The sequence below is a fragment of the Plectrocnemia conspersa genome, unplaced genomic scaffold (assembly GCF_051122295.1).
Source record: "Plectrocnemia conspersa isolate PC_06_02 unplaced genomic scaffold, ASM5112229v1 ptg000005l, whole genome shotgun sequence".
Lineage (NCBI taxonomy): Eukaryota > Metazoa > Arthropoda > Insecta > Trichoptera > Polycentropodidae > Plectrocnemia > Plectrocnemia conspersa.
In genome coordinates, this window is record NW_028277169.1 from 32,986,385 (window position 1) to 33,001,121 (window position 14,737).

General features: G+C 34.0%; 2 protein-coding genes across 18 annotated transcripts in view; one reads left to right on the forward strand and one right to left on the reverse strand.

Annotated features, from left to right (window-relative positions):
- Positions 1-14,737, reverse strand: part of LOC148235462 (hemicentin-1-like) — a 556,592-nt gene that overhangs the window by 142,226 nt on the left and 399,629 nt on the right. The window lies entirely within an intron of this gene.
- LOC148235465 (uncharacterized) lies at positions 2,515-5,032 on the forward strand. The gene is made up of 2 exons (XM_088185938.1): positions 2,515-3,510; positions 3,564-5,032. Exons 1-2 carry the CDS (start codon positions 2,635-2,637, stop codon positions 4,152-4,154), a joined length of 1,467 nt encoding a protein of 488 aa, XP_088042064.1. The 5' UTR covers positions 2,515-2,634; the 3' UTR covers positions 4,155-5,032.

A 14,737-nucleotide genomic window follows, 5' to 3' on the forward strand; every position in this document is an offset into this window, starting at 1 on the left:
AAAAAAAGTGTTTACATATGCAGCAATACTAAAGTCTAAGAAATAATAAAAATATTGTAATATTTTAAGAAAAATGTAAAATTTAAAACTTAGTTTTTTATTATTAAAAACCATATACTATTTTTTTAATATATTAAAAAAATAATTATTGGTTTTGCCATGTGCTTAGCAACTGCTTTGTTTTTATTAGAGTGTATAAAAATATTACGATTGCTTCTTTTTTAAAAAAGGCGTTGAATTTTTTATATATTGGACTTTTTTGTTAAGAATTTGCTGAAAATTCTTACATAATATTTAATCTGTGGCACTCAAAAGGCATAATATTCACGGATAATGTTTACTAAAGAATTTAAGTCGCACAGATAAATATCGTAATTAATAATTAAAAATCAAGCTCGGGCGTGATTATTAGATATTGAATATTCGCAAATAATGTTCTACTTTAGCTTATATAGAATATCTTATATGTATTCAGCATATAAAAAATTACTGTTGCGACCCATTTGTGTCACTTTTTATTTAAATTGTCTATTTACGGCCATTAAAAATATTTGCGAAAAAAAAAAACAATGAAAAAAGAAACACTCTGTAACTGCGGAAATTCTGAAATTTACTTATTAATCCGTGTTAATATAGTGCAGCTGTGGACTTTTTCAATAAAGACTAATGAAATTAATAAAACAATGAAGTTAAGATTATGCAGATAAAATACTTTGTAATATGAAATAACTTAATAATAAGCTTGATTTTTTTTATTAGGTTTCCTAATTAAATGGATTTTTCATAAAATATACAGAAAAAGCGATATTAAATTACATTTCCAAAAAGGTATGTAATAAATAAGTAATGAAATCCTATATCTTTAATTTTTTTTAATGCCACCAAGAATTTTTGACAGGCCTTTGTAAATTAATTATTTTTTATCGTGAAAATACGTGCTCTTTTTTGTATATAAACGTTTAATTTAAGAATGAAAACACAGGAACATCCTCACATTAAAATTAAGCAGAAGTTACTGGGTTATAACCCTTTTGATGTTTAAAATATAATAATTAAAAATATAAAATACTCTATAGCACAACGAATAAAACATAAATTTTTTGTACAAAGTAATAATAATAAAAAAAAACGTTAGATAAATTAGGAAAAAATACAATGAGAAACTTTCAAGGCAAAATATAAAAATAATACTTTTAAAGTGCAACTTCTACAGTGAAATATTAAATAGAGATATACAGAGTTGCTTATTATTAATCTGAAAAAAATAATTTAAGCAATTAAATAAAATAAAATATTGCACTGAAAGTAAAGAAGAATAAGACAAAATATTATAGTATTTTTCCAAAGGGTACAAATCCTAATAAATTATAACAAAAAAACATATTTTTTTGTAAATTCCCTTTTTAGATTTAATGATAAATTAATAATTTTATTATCAATGTAACGACTAAGCTGTTTGTTTTCGCAAAAGCTAATAAAGTAAATACAATTAAAAAATAGTATAGAATAATATCTTAAAATTTCCACCTACAAAAAATATTGAATTTCAGAAGGTTCAATATTGATAATATTATTTATTTATTCATATATACGAAACACCAATACGCATCATCACCGCTAAGTACCAACAAAAGTAATTTGATCACCCAATAAATAAACAGAGAGCCTTAAGTAACAAAATAGCTTCACGCATACATAAATACAATATGTGTATACTCGAGAGGCATCTCCCTAATTCCCCGACACTTCATTCGAGTTTTTGTCTTTAAGCAAAGTTCATCTAAATGTCTACGTTTCTAATTTCATCCAAAAATCCAACCCTGGCAAAGTTCAAAGGGTCCCTTTTTCTCCATATAGTTTTGCAAAATTGTTATTTATCACGTGACGTATCCCACTCGACGTGTTCCGTTCCGATCTCCATATTTGCCCTTAGAAAGCATCTGGACGAGGGGGACCATAAATCAGGATCAGCGACGGGGATGAATACCCAATAAAACTATTCGTAAACTTTCTTCTTCTACATATTATACCCTTGTCACGGAATTGATGATATTTGTTCTATGAAAACATTCAGATCCTTCGCGTTGTTTGAGAGAGTATGAATTATTTAGCGATCGCGTTATTGATTGTTAATGCCGGATGTTGAAAACCAATATTAAATACTGGCATCGTAAAAGTTAATATATAAAATAACCGACATCTAGAGTGTCCATTAATATTATATAAGTTGAAAAATACCGTAGAGCTTGATATTTCGTTTAACGACAGATTGGGTATTAGGTCAACTAAAACGATTTATTTGTATATATAGCATAAATCAAATATTTTGTGTGCTTTTTTACATTGTACATTTTGAGACATTATGCTCTCTTGCGTCACACGAAAGCTCCAAAGTTCATTCGCGCGTCACGACCATCAAACAAAGTGTAACTTGGTTAAGAGTCAATAAATAATAGGCAGTTTGTCTTTAGTATCGGGACACTTAATCCGCTTTATGGCTCCGGCGTACCACTCTGCTCTGTACCTCAGCGGTGAACGGACGCATCCGCGCCTGCTCTCGCTGCCGTTCAAAGCTCCGACCCCCCACCCGCGACCATTTGCAACAACTACGACGCCAGAGACATTGCCGGCGCGATGAAGAAGACGCTTACGCGCAAGCGTGCGGTGGGTACGTTAAAAGCGTACCTATCGCCATCAGCAGAGCATGAATGGCAGATGCCAAAGAAAACTGCAAGACCCTCTACTGACGCCAACCTGTTGCCGACTTCAAGTCATAACAGGTATGACAAACTCCCCGAAGTTGCCGGGAGTAAACACGCAAGAGTGCCACCTGTCATCATGGAGGTGGTTGGCACACATCTCCAGACCATCGACCTCATCAAGTCGATGACCAAATCAGGTAATTTTACCCTCCGCTACACCGGAAGAGGTAATGTTTCCATCCAGTGTGCGACGCTTGAACTACGAGCGACCCTGATGGATGGTTTGAAGGGCCGCCGTGCCTTTCACACCTTCACTGCCGACGAAGACAAGACAGTTAAATCTGTCTTGAGGGGGCTTCCTGAGGTTCCCGTTGAAGAAATCGCTGCTGATTTGGAGCGGCAAGGATTAAGCGTCGTCAAAGTAACGGCGATGAACACCAAGGCAGAGACCTCCTCGCGGCTCTACCTGACGCAATTTTCCGCTGAGACGACAGTGACGTCCATAAGAAGCATCCGGTACGTTTGCTTCACTAAGGCCACGCTTGAAAAATACAAGCGTAATAAGTCGCACGCGACTCAATGTTTCAGATGCCAGCAGTATGGCCACGCTGCGAGGAACTGCCAACGAGACCCCAGATGCGTGAAATGCACAGGAAACCACGCCACTTCCGAATGCACTAAAAAAGACCGAGAGACGCCAGCAACCTGCACTGGATGCAGCGGAAGTCACCCGGCCAACTACAAGGACTGTCCTCGCAGGACAGAATATCTCCTGCAGATGAAGAAGAGGCAGCAAAAGCCACATACCGTTTCTCTTCGGATACCAAGACAGCTGCAATAAAAAACATCCGGTACGTTTGTTTCGCCAAGGCCATTCTGGAAAGGTATAAGCGTAACAATGGACATTTAACCCAATGTTTCAGATGTCAGCTTTATGGACACGCAGCCAAAAACTGCCACCGAACCCCACGATGCGTCAAATGTACCGGCAGTCACGCAACCGCTGACTGCTCGAAAACGGATCGTGAGACACCAGCGAAATGCATCGGATGCGAAGGAGATCATCCGGCCAACTTCAAGGACTGCCCTCGCAGGAAGGAGTATCTCGTCCAGACTCAGAGGAGACATCAAAGGCCAGCTACCGTCGCGGCTGTCGCCCCGGCTGCACCTGGACCGACATTTAACTTAGTTCAGGAGCATTTTCCCGCACTCCGACCATCCCAACCGGCTAAGAACTTCTCAGCTGCGGCCGCTAATCTCAAGCAGGCTCAAAGATCACAACCAGAGCCGACAGCAGCACCAAACACCGGCGCAGAGGATGCCCCCATGTCGTCCTCGGATCTACGGAAGATGCTCCTCGTACTTCAGGAGATTCGGGTCAAAGCTGGCAAGTGTGCGAGCAAAATGGAGATAGCCATCATGATGGTAGAGTACCTCGATGTCCTCTTCTAAGAAGAAATTGAATTTGCTGACGTGGAATTCACGTGGAATTCGACACAAAACTGGCGAGCTGGAGCTATTGATCAGTGAGTATAAAATTGACATTGTCATAGTTACCGAGACGTATCTTAAACCTCACGTTAAAATATCTTTGCCGAACTTTGTTTGCCTCCGGAGAGACCGACTCTCAAGGCCAGGTGGCGGGGTTGCGATTTTTATTAAAAAATCTATAAAACACGCGCGTATAAATCCCGACGTAATTAACTTAGAATCTGTCGCGATCCAAATTAATAATAATAATAAAATCATCACAATTGCTGCCGCATACAACTCACCCGGAGACGAATTGTTGCAGAGTGATCTAGATGCTGTGCTTGGACTTGGAAGCTCTGTTATATTAAGCGGAGATTTCAACGCCAGGCACTCGCACTGGAATTGTTCTAGTACCAATCGATCCGGTTCCATGCTCTTTAACTACTTGCACGATACTGACACGGATATTCACTTTCCAAATTCACACACACACTATCCTTTTAATAACATGTCTCCATCAACTCTTGATTTCGCATTAGTCAAAGGTTTTGCGCCAATTTCGGGGATGCACTGCATCCAAGCTCTATCTTCGGATCATCTTCCTGTGTTTTTTGCTCTGGAAGGCGATGTTGAGGTCATCCCTGAAATATTTTTTGACTACGGAAGAGCTGACTGGAAAGGTTTTAGAAGTTTCATTGAATGTCGTCTACACGGCGCTCCACAGATATACACTTTACAAAACACCAGGCAAATTGACGATGATATTAATTTTTTTACAAATTTAATCGAGCAGGGTAAACTATCATTTATACCGACGCGTAAAAATATACCAAATAAAGTAAAATTAACTCCAGAAATTATCGAATATATAAAAATCAAAAACAGAATTAAAAAGCAATGGCAAAAAAATAGATCACCCCAGCTTAAAACTTTATTAAATAAATTAACCAGTGATATCCGCGTAAAAATCCAAATAATTAAAAATGATTCATGGTCGCGTAAACTGAAAAAACTAAATCCAGCAGATAACTCATTATGGAAAATCGCTAAATCAATTAAAAATAAATATTCAGACATTCCGCCGTTAAAAAATGGAGACGACATAGTAACCTCGAACATACAAAAAACTGAGGTATTAGCTAATGCATTCTCTACATCCTATGTGCTAACGCAAAATTATACGCATCTAAAAACCCAGAGTAAAGTTGATCGTTCAATTCAAAGACTTGATAAAACTAGAATAGATAAGAAAACTATTAACGAAATTACCCCGTTCGAAATTTATAACATTGCAAAATCACTTAAAAATAATAAAGCTCCGGGAATTGACCGATTAGATAACATCTTAATAAAAAACTTTCCATTTAAATGCTTTCATTTCCTAACTAACATATTTAACTTTTGCTTATCTATTGGGTATTTTCCAGGTATTTGGAAAGTTGCAAAAATAATTCCGATAAAAAAACCCGGTAAAGCTGATAGCATCCCGTTAAATTACCGACCGATTAGCTTACTACCGTCCCTAAGTAAATTATTTGAAAAGATTATCTTATCACGTTTAAAAGAGTGTCTAAATAGTAAAATCATTGACGAACAATTTGGCTTCCGCGAAGGACACTCAACAACGCATCAACTTAATAGACTCACGGAGCACATTTCTGCGAATTTTAACAGGAAAAAAAGCACAGGATTTTTAATGTTAGACGTAGAGAAGGCATTTGATACTGTGTGGCATGAAGGGCTAGTATACAAACTAGATAAGTACAAAACCCCACACTATCTGATACAAATTATCCGATCATACCTCCAAGATCGAAGCTATGTCGTCTCCTTAAATAACGATAATTCGACACCGCGTAAAATACCAGCCGGGGTTCCTCAGGGGAGCATACTTGGGCCGTATCTTTATATAATATATACAAACGATATTCCAATTTTAAAAAACACCAGTCTCTCTATTTACGCGGACGATACGGCCGTTTTAACTAGTTCATATGGTCTTAAACCAATAGCAACAAAACTACAAAAATCTTTGCATAACTTAAATAAACATTTAAAAAAGTGGAAAATAAAAATAAACGATGATAAAACTGAGGCAATCATTTTTACGATGCGCCGGCAACCGTTGCCTCCGCCTTTAAAAACCGAGCAGGGCAAAAACATTGAATGGAAAACGAGTGTTAGGTATCTGGGTCTTCACTTAGATTCTAAATTAAAATATACAAAGCATATAAAAGAAGTACGGTCTAAAGGGCTTGCCGCCATTTCAGCTCTGAGACCCATTTTTAACAGAAAAAGCGCGTTGACGATTAAAAACAAAATTTTATTATATAAACAATTAATACGACCGATATTAACATACGCTTGCCCAGTGTGGAGTAATACGTGTAAAAATAATTTTAATAAGTTACAAGTAATTCAAAATAAAGCTGTAAAAATAATTTATAACACCCCATATTATACTAATTTAAAGAAACTCCACACTCGATATTCTATACCTACAATTAAAAATCACATTATTACTAATACGATAAATTATTACAAAAATATCTCGCGTGAACATAATAATAAATTAATTGCAAAAATTGGTAACTATGACAAAGTCACACTAAATTTCAAGTATAAACATAAAATGCCTAAGCACATAATGCTTTGATAGCAAATCTGTAACCACGACTTCAATAGCCCCAGTTCGTAAGTGTTATTTTTAATTATGTATCTTATATTTTATTTTCTTTTTCTTATTGTATAAAGGTTTTAGTATTTTCTCCTTAAATTTTACTTATTAAATATTGCATATTGTTGCCTCTATTTTTATTTAAACTATTGTAATTTCGCTTGTAAACATGATAATGGCTAAAAGCCAGAAACATGTAATTTATAACTTGTATAAAACTAAATTATTTTTGAAATAAACATTTAAAAAAAAAAAAAAAAAAAAAAAAAAAAAAGCCACATACCGCCGTACTGACCGCACCCAAGCCAACGTTCGCTCTGGAACAGAGTCAGTTTCCTGCCCTTCGGCCAACGAAACCAGCAGTGAAAAAACCGACTATCGTCCCGGAAGCCACCCCAATTAAGACGCAACAACGCCCCCAAGCGCGACAGTCTGAGAAGCCCTCATCCGAAGTCATGTCTACTGATGAGCTTCGCAGGATGCTGACTATCCTCCAGGAAATCCGAACTAAGGCCGGAAAGTGCGCTAGCAAAATTGAAATTGCTTTGATGATGGTCGAGTATCTCGATGACCTCTTCTAAAGAAGACATTCAACTCATGACGTGGAATTCCCGTGGGATCCGTAATAAAACCGGAGAGCTGGAGCTGTTAATCAGTGAGTACAAACTTGATATTGTCGTAGTCACCGAAACTTATCTAAAACCACATGTTAACGTATATTTACCTAACTTTGCCTGCATTCGGAGGGACCGACCCTCAAGGCCAGGCGGAGGGGTCGCGATATTTGTTAAAAAATCGATAAAACACGCACGTATAAACACTAACACTAATAATCTAGAAACCGTCGCGATTCAAATTATTCATAAAAATAAAATAATAATAATTGCTGCGGGGTATAATTCGCCTAGTGACGAACTGCTCCGAAGTGATCTAGATTCGATATTTTCTCTAGGAGACTCGGTCATTCTGACTGGGGACTTCAATGCCCGTCATATGCATTGGGGCTGTTCTGGGGCAAATCGATCTGGAGCGTCACTTTTTAACTACTTGAGCGACTCTGACACGATTGTTAACTTTCCAAATTCACCGTCGCATTACCCTTCCAATCACATGACGCCGTCAATTCTGGATATTGCTTTGGTTAAGGGTAACTTAAATACGTCAGAAATGTATTGCGTTCAGGCATTGTCTTCTGACCATCTTCCAGTGTTATTCTCGCTGGAGGGTTCAGCGGAGGTAGTCTCTGAAACGCTTTTTGACTATTTAAAAGCTGACTGGAAAAAGTTTAAAGATATAGTCGAGTCTCGTTTGCAAGATGAGCGACAGAATTATACTCCGCATAACATTAAACAAATTGACGATGATATCAGTTATTTAACATCCGTTATCGAAGAAGCCAAAATATCATCAATACCGACGCGTAAAAATCATAATAATAAAAATCAACTTACTCCACAACTTATCGAAATAATAAAAATCAAAAATAAACTAAGAAAACAGTGGCAAAATAATAAATCTCCGCGACTTAAATCTGTAATAAACCGCGTAACTAGTTATATTCGCGATAAAATTCAGCAAATAAAAAACGAATCGTGGACGCGTAAACTAAAAAATCTAAACCCGGCAGATAATTCCTTATGGAAAATAACTAAATCACTTAAATATAAACATTCGGAAATACCCCCATTAAAAAATGGAAACACCATCGCATGCACGAACAAGGATAAGGCAGAAAATTTAGCCAGCGCTTTCTCCACATCTTATTCGCTTACTGTAAATTACTTAGATTCAAAAATAGACAACAAAGTCGCCCGTGCGATACGAAATATTAATTCATCTAGCGTAGATATTAGTTTAGTGAACAAAGTTGGTTTATCAGAAGTTAATAACATCATAAAAAATTTAAAGAATAGAAAAAGTCCCGGTATAGATAAATTAGATAACGTTACGATAAAACAACTTCCAAGAATTAGCATCAATTATCTAACAAATATTTTTAATGCCTGCTTATCTTTCGGGTACTTTCCCGCTATTTGGAAAACCGCAAAGATCCACCCAATTAGAAAGCCAGGAAAGGATAACACTATCGCAATTAATTATCGTCCAATAAGCTTATTACCGTCATTCAGTAAACTATTTGAAAAAATAATTTTATCACGTTTAAAGGGATCTTTGGGGAATAAAATTATCAATGAACAGTTTGGCTTCCGCGAAAACCACTCTACGACTCATCAGCTCAATAGGTTAACAGAGCACATCTCTGCTAATTTTAACATGAAAAAATCAACGGGACTCTTATTGTTAGATGTGGAAAAAGCGTTTGATACTGTGTGGCATGATGGGTTGATTTACAAACTCCACAAATATAAAACCCCTAACTATCTGCTACACTTGTTACGCTCCTACCTTGATCGTCGAAGTTATGTTGTTTCAGTAAATAATGAACAATCGATACCGCGTAATATCCCAGCTGGTGTTCCTCAGGGGAGTTTACTTGGACCGTTCCTTTTCATTTTGTACACAAATGATATACCTATTTTAAAAAATACTTGTCTTTCAATGTATGCCGATGATACGGCGATAATGAGTAGCTCTTACGGTCTTAAGCCTATTTCAATAAAATTGCAAAAATCCTTAACTCTCTTAAGTAATTATTTCAAAAAGTGGAAAATAAAAATAAATCAGGACAAAACGGAGGTTATAATTTTTACAACTCGAAGACAACCTTTGCCCCCGACTATTATAAGCGAGCAGGGAAAATGTATAGAATGGAAGGCGAGCGTTAAGTACCTCGGAATTCACCTGGACTCCAAGCTTAAATTTAATAAACATATAACCGAACTTAAATCTAAAGGGCTCGCAGCCATTGCGGCGTTAAAACCAATTTTTAATCGAAAAAGTGCGCTAAATACTAAAAATAAAATTCTATTATACAAGCAATTAATCAGACCGGCAATGACTTACGCCTGCCCAGTGTGGAGTAATACGTGTAATACTAACTTTTCTAAGCTACAAGTTGTTCAAAATAAAGCTATAAAAATAATTTATAATACACCTTTTTATACTAACCTCAAAAAACTTCATAATAAATATTTAATTCCAACTATTAAAGAACATGTTCACCACCATACTAATGATTATTATAAAAAAATACCGCGAAATCATACTAACCCGTTAATCTCAAGAATCGGTGATTACGACAAAAACAAACTCAAATTTAAATATAAACACAAAATGCCAAAGCACATCTTGCTCTGACGCATAAATTTTATCTATTAATTTAACAGCTCCAGGTCTACGAGTTTTATATTAAAAATATATATTTATAATTTAAATTTTTTTTTTTTTTTTTTTTTTTTTGTTAAAGGTGTTTATGTACTTTGACCTAAACTTAACGTATTTTATGTTCTTTTATTATTATTATTTTTGTAATTCCTCTTAATTTAGCTAATCAATCGTAAATTGTGATAATGGTAATTAACCAGCAACCAATGAAATGTAAATATATATGTTTATAAAAATGTATTATTTAATTATGTAATAAACGATAATTAAAAAAAAAAATGGCTCCGGCGTAAAATTTGCACTAAACTTCCCATTTTTACATTCGCATTCGCCTTATTCTCGGGGTATGGAAAGGGAAGGAACCGTCTGGAGGCGTTTCTGGGACACCGTGATCTTTGCCAAAAGCCCTCGTCAGATTTATGGCCGAGGAACAAAAATCAAAGAAAAATCGTATCGGGACCAGCGCCGTGGGCGGATCCTATAAAGCCTTCCGGATAAAATGTTCGCGATGTTGATTTTTTTCCACCGCGAAAGCTCGAATTTCGCTCGAAAGCTCAGTGCCGCGGGATGTTTTCAAGATGCAAGCGTATCAAAAGATTTTTAGAATTAAGAAGAAGCAGTAGATAATTATTGTGTACACAAAAGATAAGCTTAAACGTTAATTTGAGGTCAAAGTTAAAAAAATAACGCTTGTTTGTCGTGTTGCGAAAATAAGCCGAGTCAATATTTACCAGTAAGGACGAAGAAAATGTTTGTTTACTCCTCATATAAACATTTGCTCTCTACTATCGCAGAGAAATAATAAAAAAAAGTAAGAGTGTTACTGTGAAAATATAAATGCTTCTAAACACAAATAAAACATTGTTAGTATATAGATGAAAATATCATTTTTATGACCTGAATACTATTTAAAAATATGATATACACAATCATAAAACATTTACAGCGTGAAACAATTTAGCAAGTTTTCATTTGCGCATTCAATTTAGTCTGTCTTATTCATTTATGTCTGTCTATTCCTTTTGTGTACGGCACCAATACAGTCGTAATTCCCTAAGCTACAACCAGTCGCTTTTTCAGCCTTATTGGTATGCCTATCTTCATTTTCAACTTTTCAAATAATGTCGTAAACACCTGTTTGTTCTCTTATACCTGCTACTTCTCATTCCACGTAGCATCGAAGGAAGCAACATTGTCTTCCTCCCACGCTGCTTTCTAATTCAGACGGTAAATTCTTGATACGCTTCTCATGTCATCGCTTATAAATTATACCATAGATTTATAATGAGTAAGAAACGTATTTTAAAAAGCATAATCAAGAACTCTATTAAATGAAAATTTAAGAAAAAATAAAACAATCATGTTATCGAAAAGTCATTGGAGAAAAACTTTTGTACTATAGCAGCGCAGGCTAGTTTAAAGCCATATCTTTGTATATTTATCGACTGTGTTAATATTAATGCTTCTTCTCGATAATTTTTTATCAAAAATGTCAAAAATTAAATTAATACAAATACTTTTGAAAGATTTACAACTACTGCCCTTTTTATAACGCTGCATAAATAAAAGCGGGTTCATGCCTAATACCCATACTCCTTAAAAGGTTCTAATATGGGTCTGGGAATGAAAAAAATTCCTTGCAAATTTTTAATGCCTTATGTTTGCCTAAGTAATAAAAAAGACACTCAGATAAAAAACCTTTCCAAAGGTGTTTGAAAATATGCATATTTTTGCGGAAAATTAGTATTTGAATGACCAAAAATTTATTTGCGTTTTTTATGACTTTAACCGGCCGGCGATATTATCTTTGCTTTGGTGATCTTAGAACGCATTTCTCTTTTTCGATAATACAAACAGGTTTTTATATAGTTTTTGTAAAGTATCAACAGTTGTTATTGACAATTGTCTCACGATTATTAATAACAGCCGAAGGGGCCTTAATTTTTTTATAAAACAATAAGAAAATATAAATTTTGAGCTAAGCTCAAAATTTCAAGGGGCAATTTAAGAGAAATTATATTATCAAAGAAGCCAGACATTGCTGTAGTTAATTAAATATTTGCAAAATCCAGAATCTTTCACCAGGCAAAAAAATAATGACTTCTTTAGTTATTCTTCAAAAGCAAAAATACGTAAAGTGGAGAAAGAAATTATTCTCAGATAATTTAATGGCTCGACTAAAGGATCCTAGCAACTCATTAGACTTATTAGAATGCATTAAAGAAATTTAAAATTTATCATTGCCGCAACAATAAGAAAAAGAAATTTCTTTAAGCTTTACAGAGAGCAGTGCAAAAAAAAACAACATCATACAAATTAATGGAGAAAAAATACCAAATATTTAAATCGACGACAAAGAGAACGAATAATTTACAGTGCCTATTTGAAGCCTTGTTGTCGATTAAACCAAAATCAACACAAAACGAGAGGAACCAAAATTTTTTTAACAAAAAAGGAACGAGGATATTTGATTCTATTTTTGATGGTATGTGGTTTTTAATGGGTTATTTTTAAAAAAGTAATAATACTGTATCTGCAATAATTTACTGTACTACATATATTTTGCCATTCATCAAACTTTTCAAGAATTCTCGCAAAATTTGAGAACTGAAATCGAGAATTCTCATTTCTCGAAAAATGAAAATCATCAAGAAATTATAATGCCTAGTTAATAATATAAACCTGCAAATATAGAACTCGTTAATTTCATCATTTAATCAATAGGTAGTTCAGATAATAATATTCTTGAAAATGTATTGTGCAATTTTTTTTTTAAAATACCCTAATATTAGACATTTTTTATTTTATACTGCTATCATATTACATTTTTATTTTTTATTATATAGGCACAAACTTTGGCTTAAAAATAAGGGCAATCAAATAGTATTGAATAAATATTCTATTGAAATTTGTCTAGTGATAAAATTATATCCAAGAGCTTTTTTTACGCTAATATTCCTTATTCTTTGTTTTGCACTTATTTTTCTGTAAACTTAGGTATTTATATCTATGGTAATTAGAGTTATGCTATTTTGCATTGTCAGTGTTAGAAGTAGGTGTATAAATTTTCATTATTCGTGTCAGATATTGATTTTTTTTAACTAACTATTATTTTTTAAGTAAAGTCGTTAAACATGTTGGTCATTGGTTTAGTATAATGCTCTTTATATAAATTACTCAATATTTTTACTTGAAACTATTTGAATAAAAATATTTAAATGAAAATTAGAGAACATTACAAGAGCTTTATAATCAGGTGAAAAGAACTGCTTGATTTTTCATCGATGGAAAGAACTGCAACTAGATTTTTTTATTAGTTTTAAACACGTGATTAGTAAGTTGATTATACTATATTGTACATTTAAATCTCTTTTTGGTCCCCTGCACTTAAATACAATTCTAATCCTGTTTATTGTAATTTTTTATATTGGTTTTTACATTTGACATAAAATGTTATCTACTGCTAAATTACCGACCGTTATTTATATAAAGATAATCGTGATTTTTAATATAAACACGTAAAGCTCAATTATAAGATTTATGGCTACCATATTATTTAAAATAAAAATTTCATGTTTTTATTATGTTTTAATTTTTTTGGTAAAGACGTTTCTCTAAAATAAATATATAGAATAATGTTTATTTAGAGCAGCATTAGTATTGTTAAACAATTATCAAATAGAAAGGCTCCAGGTATAGATAAATTAGAGAATATATTGATTAAAAACCTTCCTTTTGTTTGCTTTAAGTACTTAAATAACATTTTTAATTTATGCTTATCTTTTGGATATTTCCCAATAATCTGGACAACGGCAAAAATTCATCCGATAAAAAAACCTGGCAAAGCAGATAACATACCAATTAACTACCGCCCGATAAGTTTACTGCCCTTATTTAGCAAATTATTTGAAAAAATTATATTATCTCGATTAAAGGAATCTCTTAATAGCAAACTCATTAATGAGCAATTTGGTTTCCGCGAAAATCACTCGACTACGCATCAACTTAATAGATTAACAGAGCACATATCTGCCGATTTTAATATGATAAAAAGTTCTGGTCTTTTATTATTAGATATGGAAAAGGCTTTTGATACAGTATGGCATGATGGATTAATGTATAAACTTTTAAAATATGGAACTCCCTATTACATTATTCACATGTTACAGTCTTACCTGAAGAATCGAAGCTATGTTGTTTCGCTAAATAATACATTTTCGACGCCGCGTAAAATACCAGCTGGTGTTCCTCAAGGAAGTATACTTGGCCCGTTTCTCTTCATTCTATATACTAATGATATTCCAATGTTAAAAAATACTAAACTCTCAATGTACGCTGACGACACCGCAATCCTTACTAGTTCTTATGGTCTTAAAGCTATTGCAGTCAAACTTCAAAAATCCCTTGAAAACTTAAAAAAATATTTTATGAAATGGAGAATTAAAATTAATCAAGACAAAACAGAAGCTATAATATTCACTAAACGTAGACAACCCTTGCCTGCACCCATTAAAAGTGAACAAGGGCATAACATTGAATGGAGAGCGAGCGTTAAATACCTGGGTATACACCTGGACTCCAGACTAAAATTCAATAAACA

What these genes read in the sequence shown, in the direction of transcription:
- LOC148235465 (XM_088185938.1), top strand. Translation starts at nt 2,635, where the DNA reads ATGAAGAAGACGCTTACGCGCAAGCGTGCGGTGGGTACGTTAAAAGCG. An exon ending in GGCAGCAAAAGCCACATACC is followed by an intron (nt 3,511 to 3,563) that starts GTTTCTCTTCGG and finishes CGGTACGTTTGT; the next exon opens with TTCGCCAAGGCCATTCTGGA.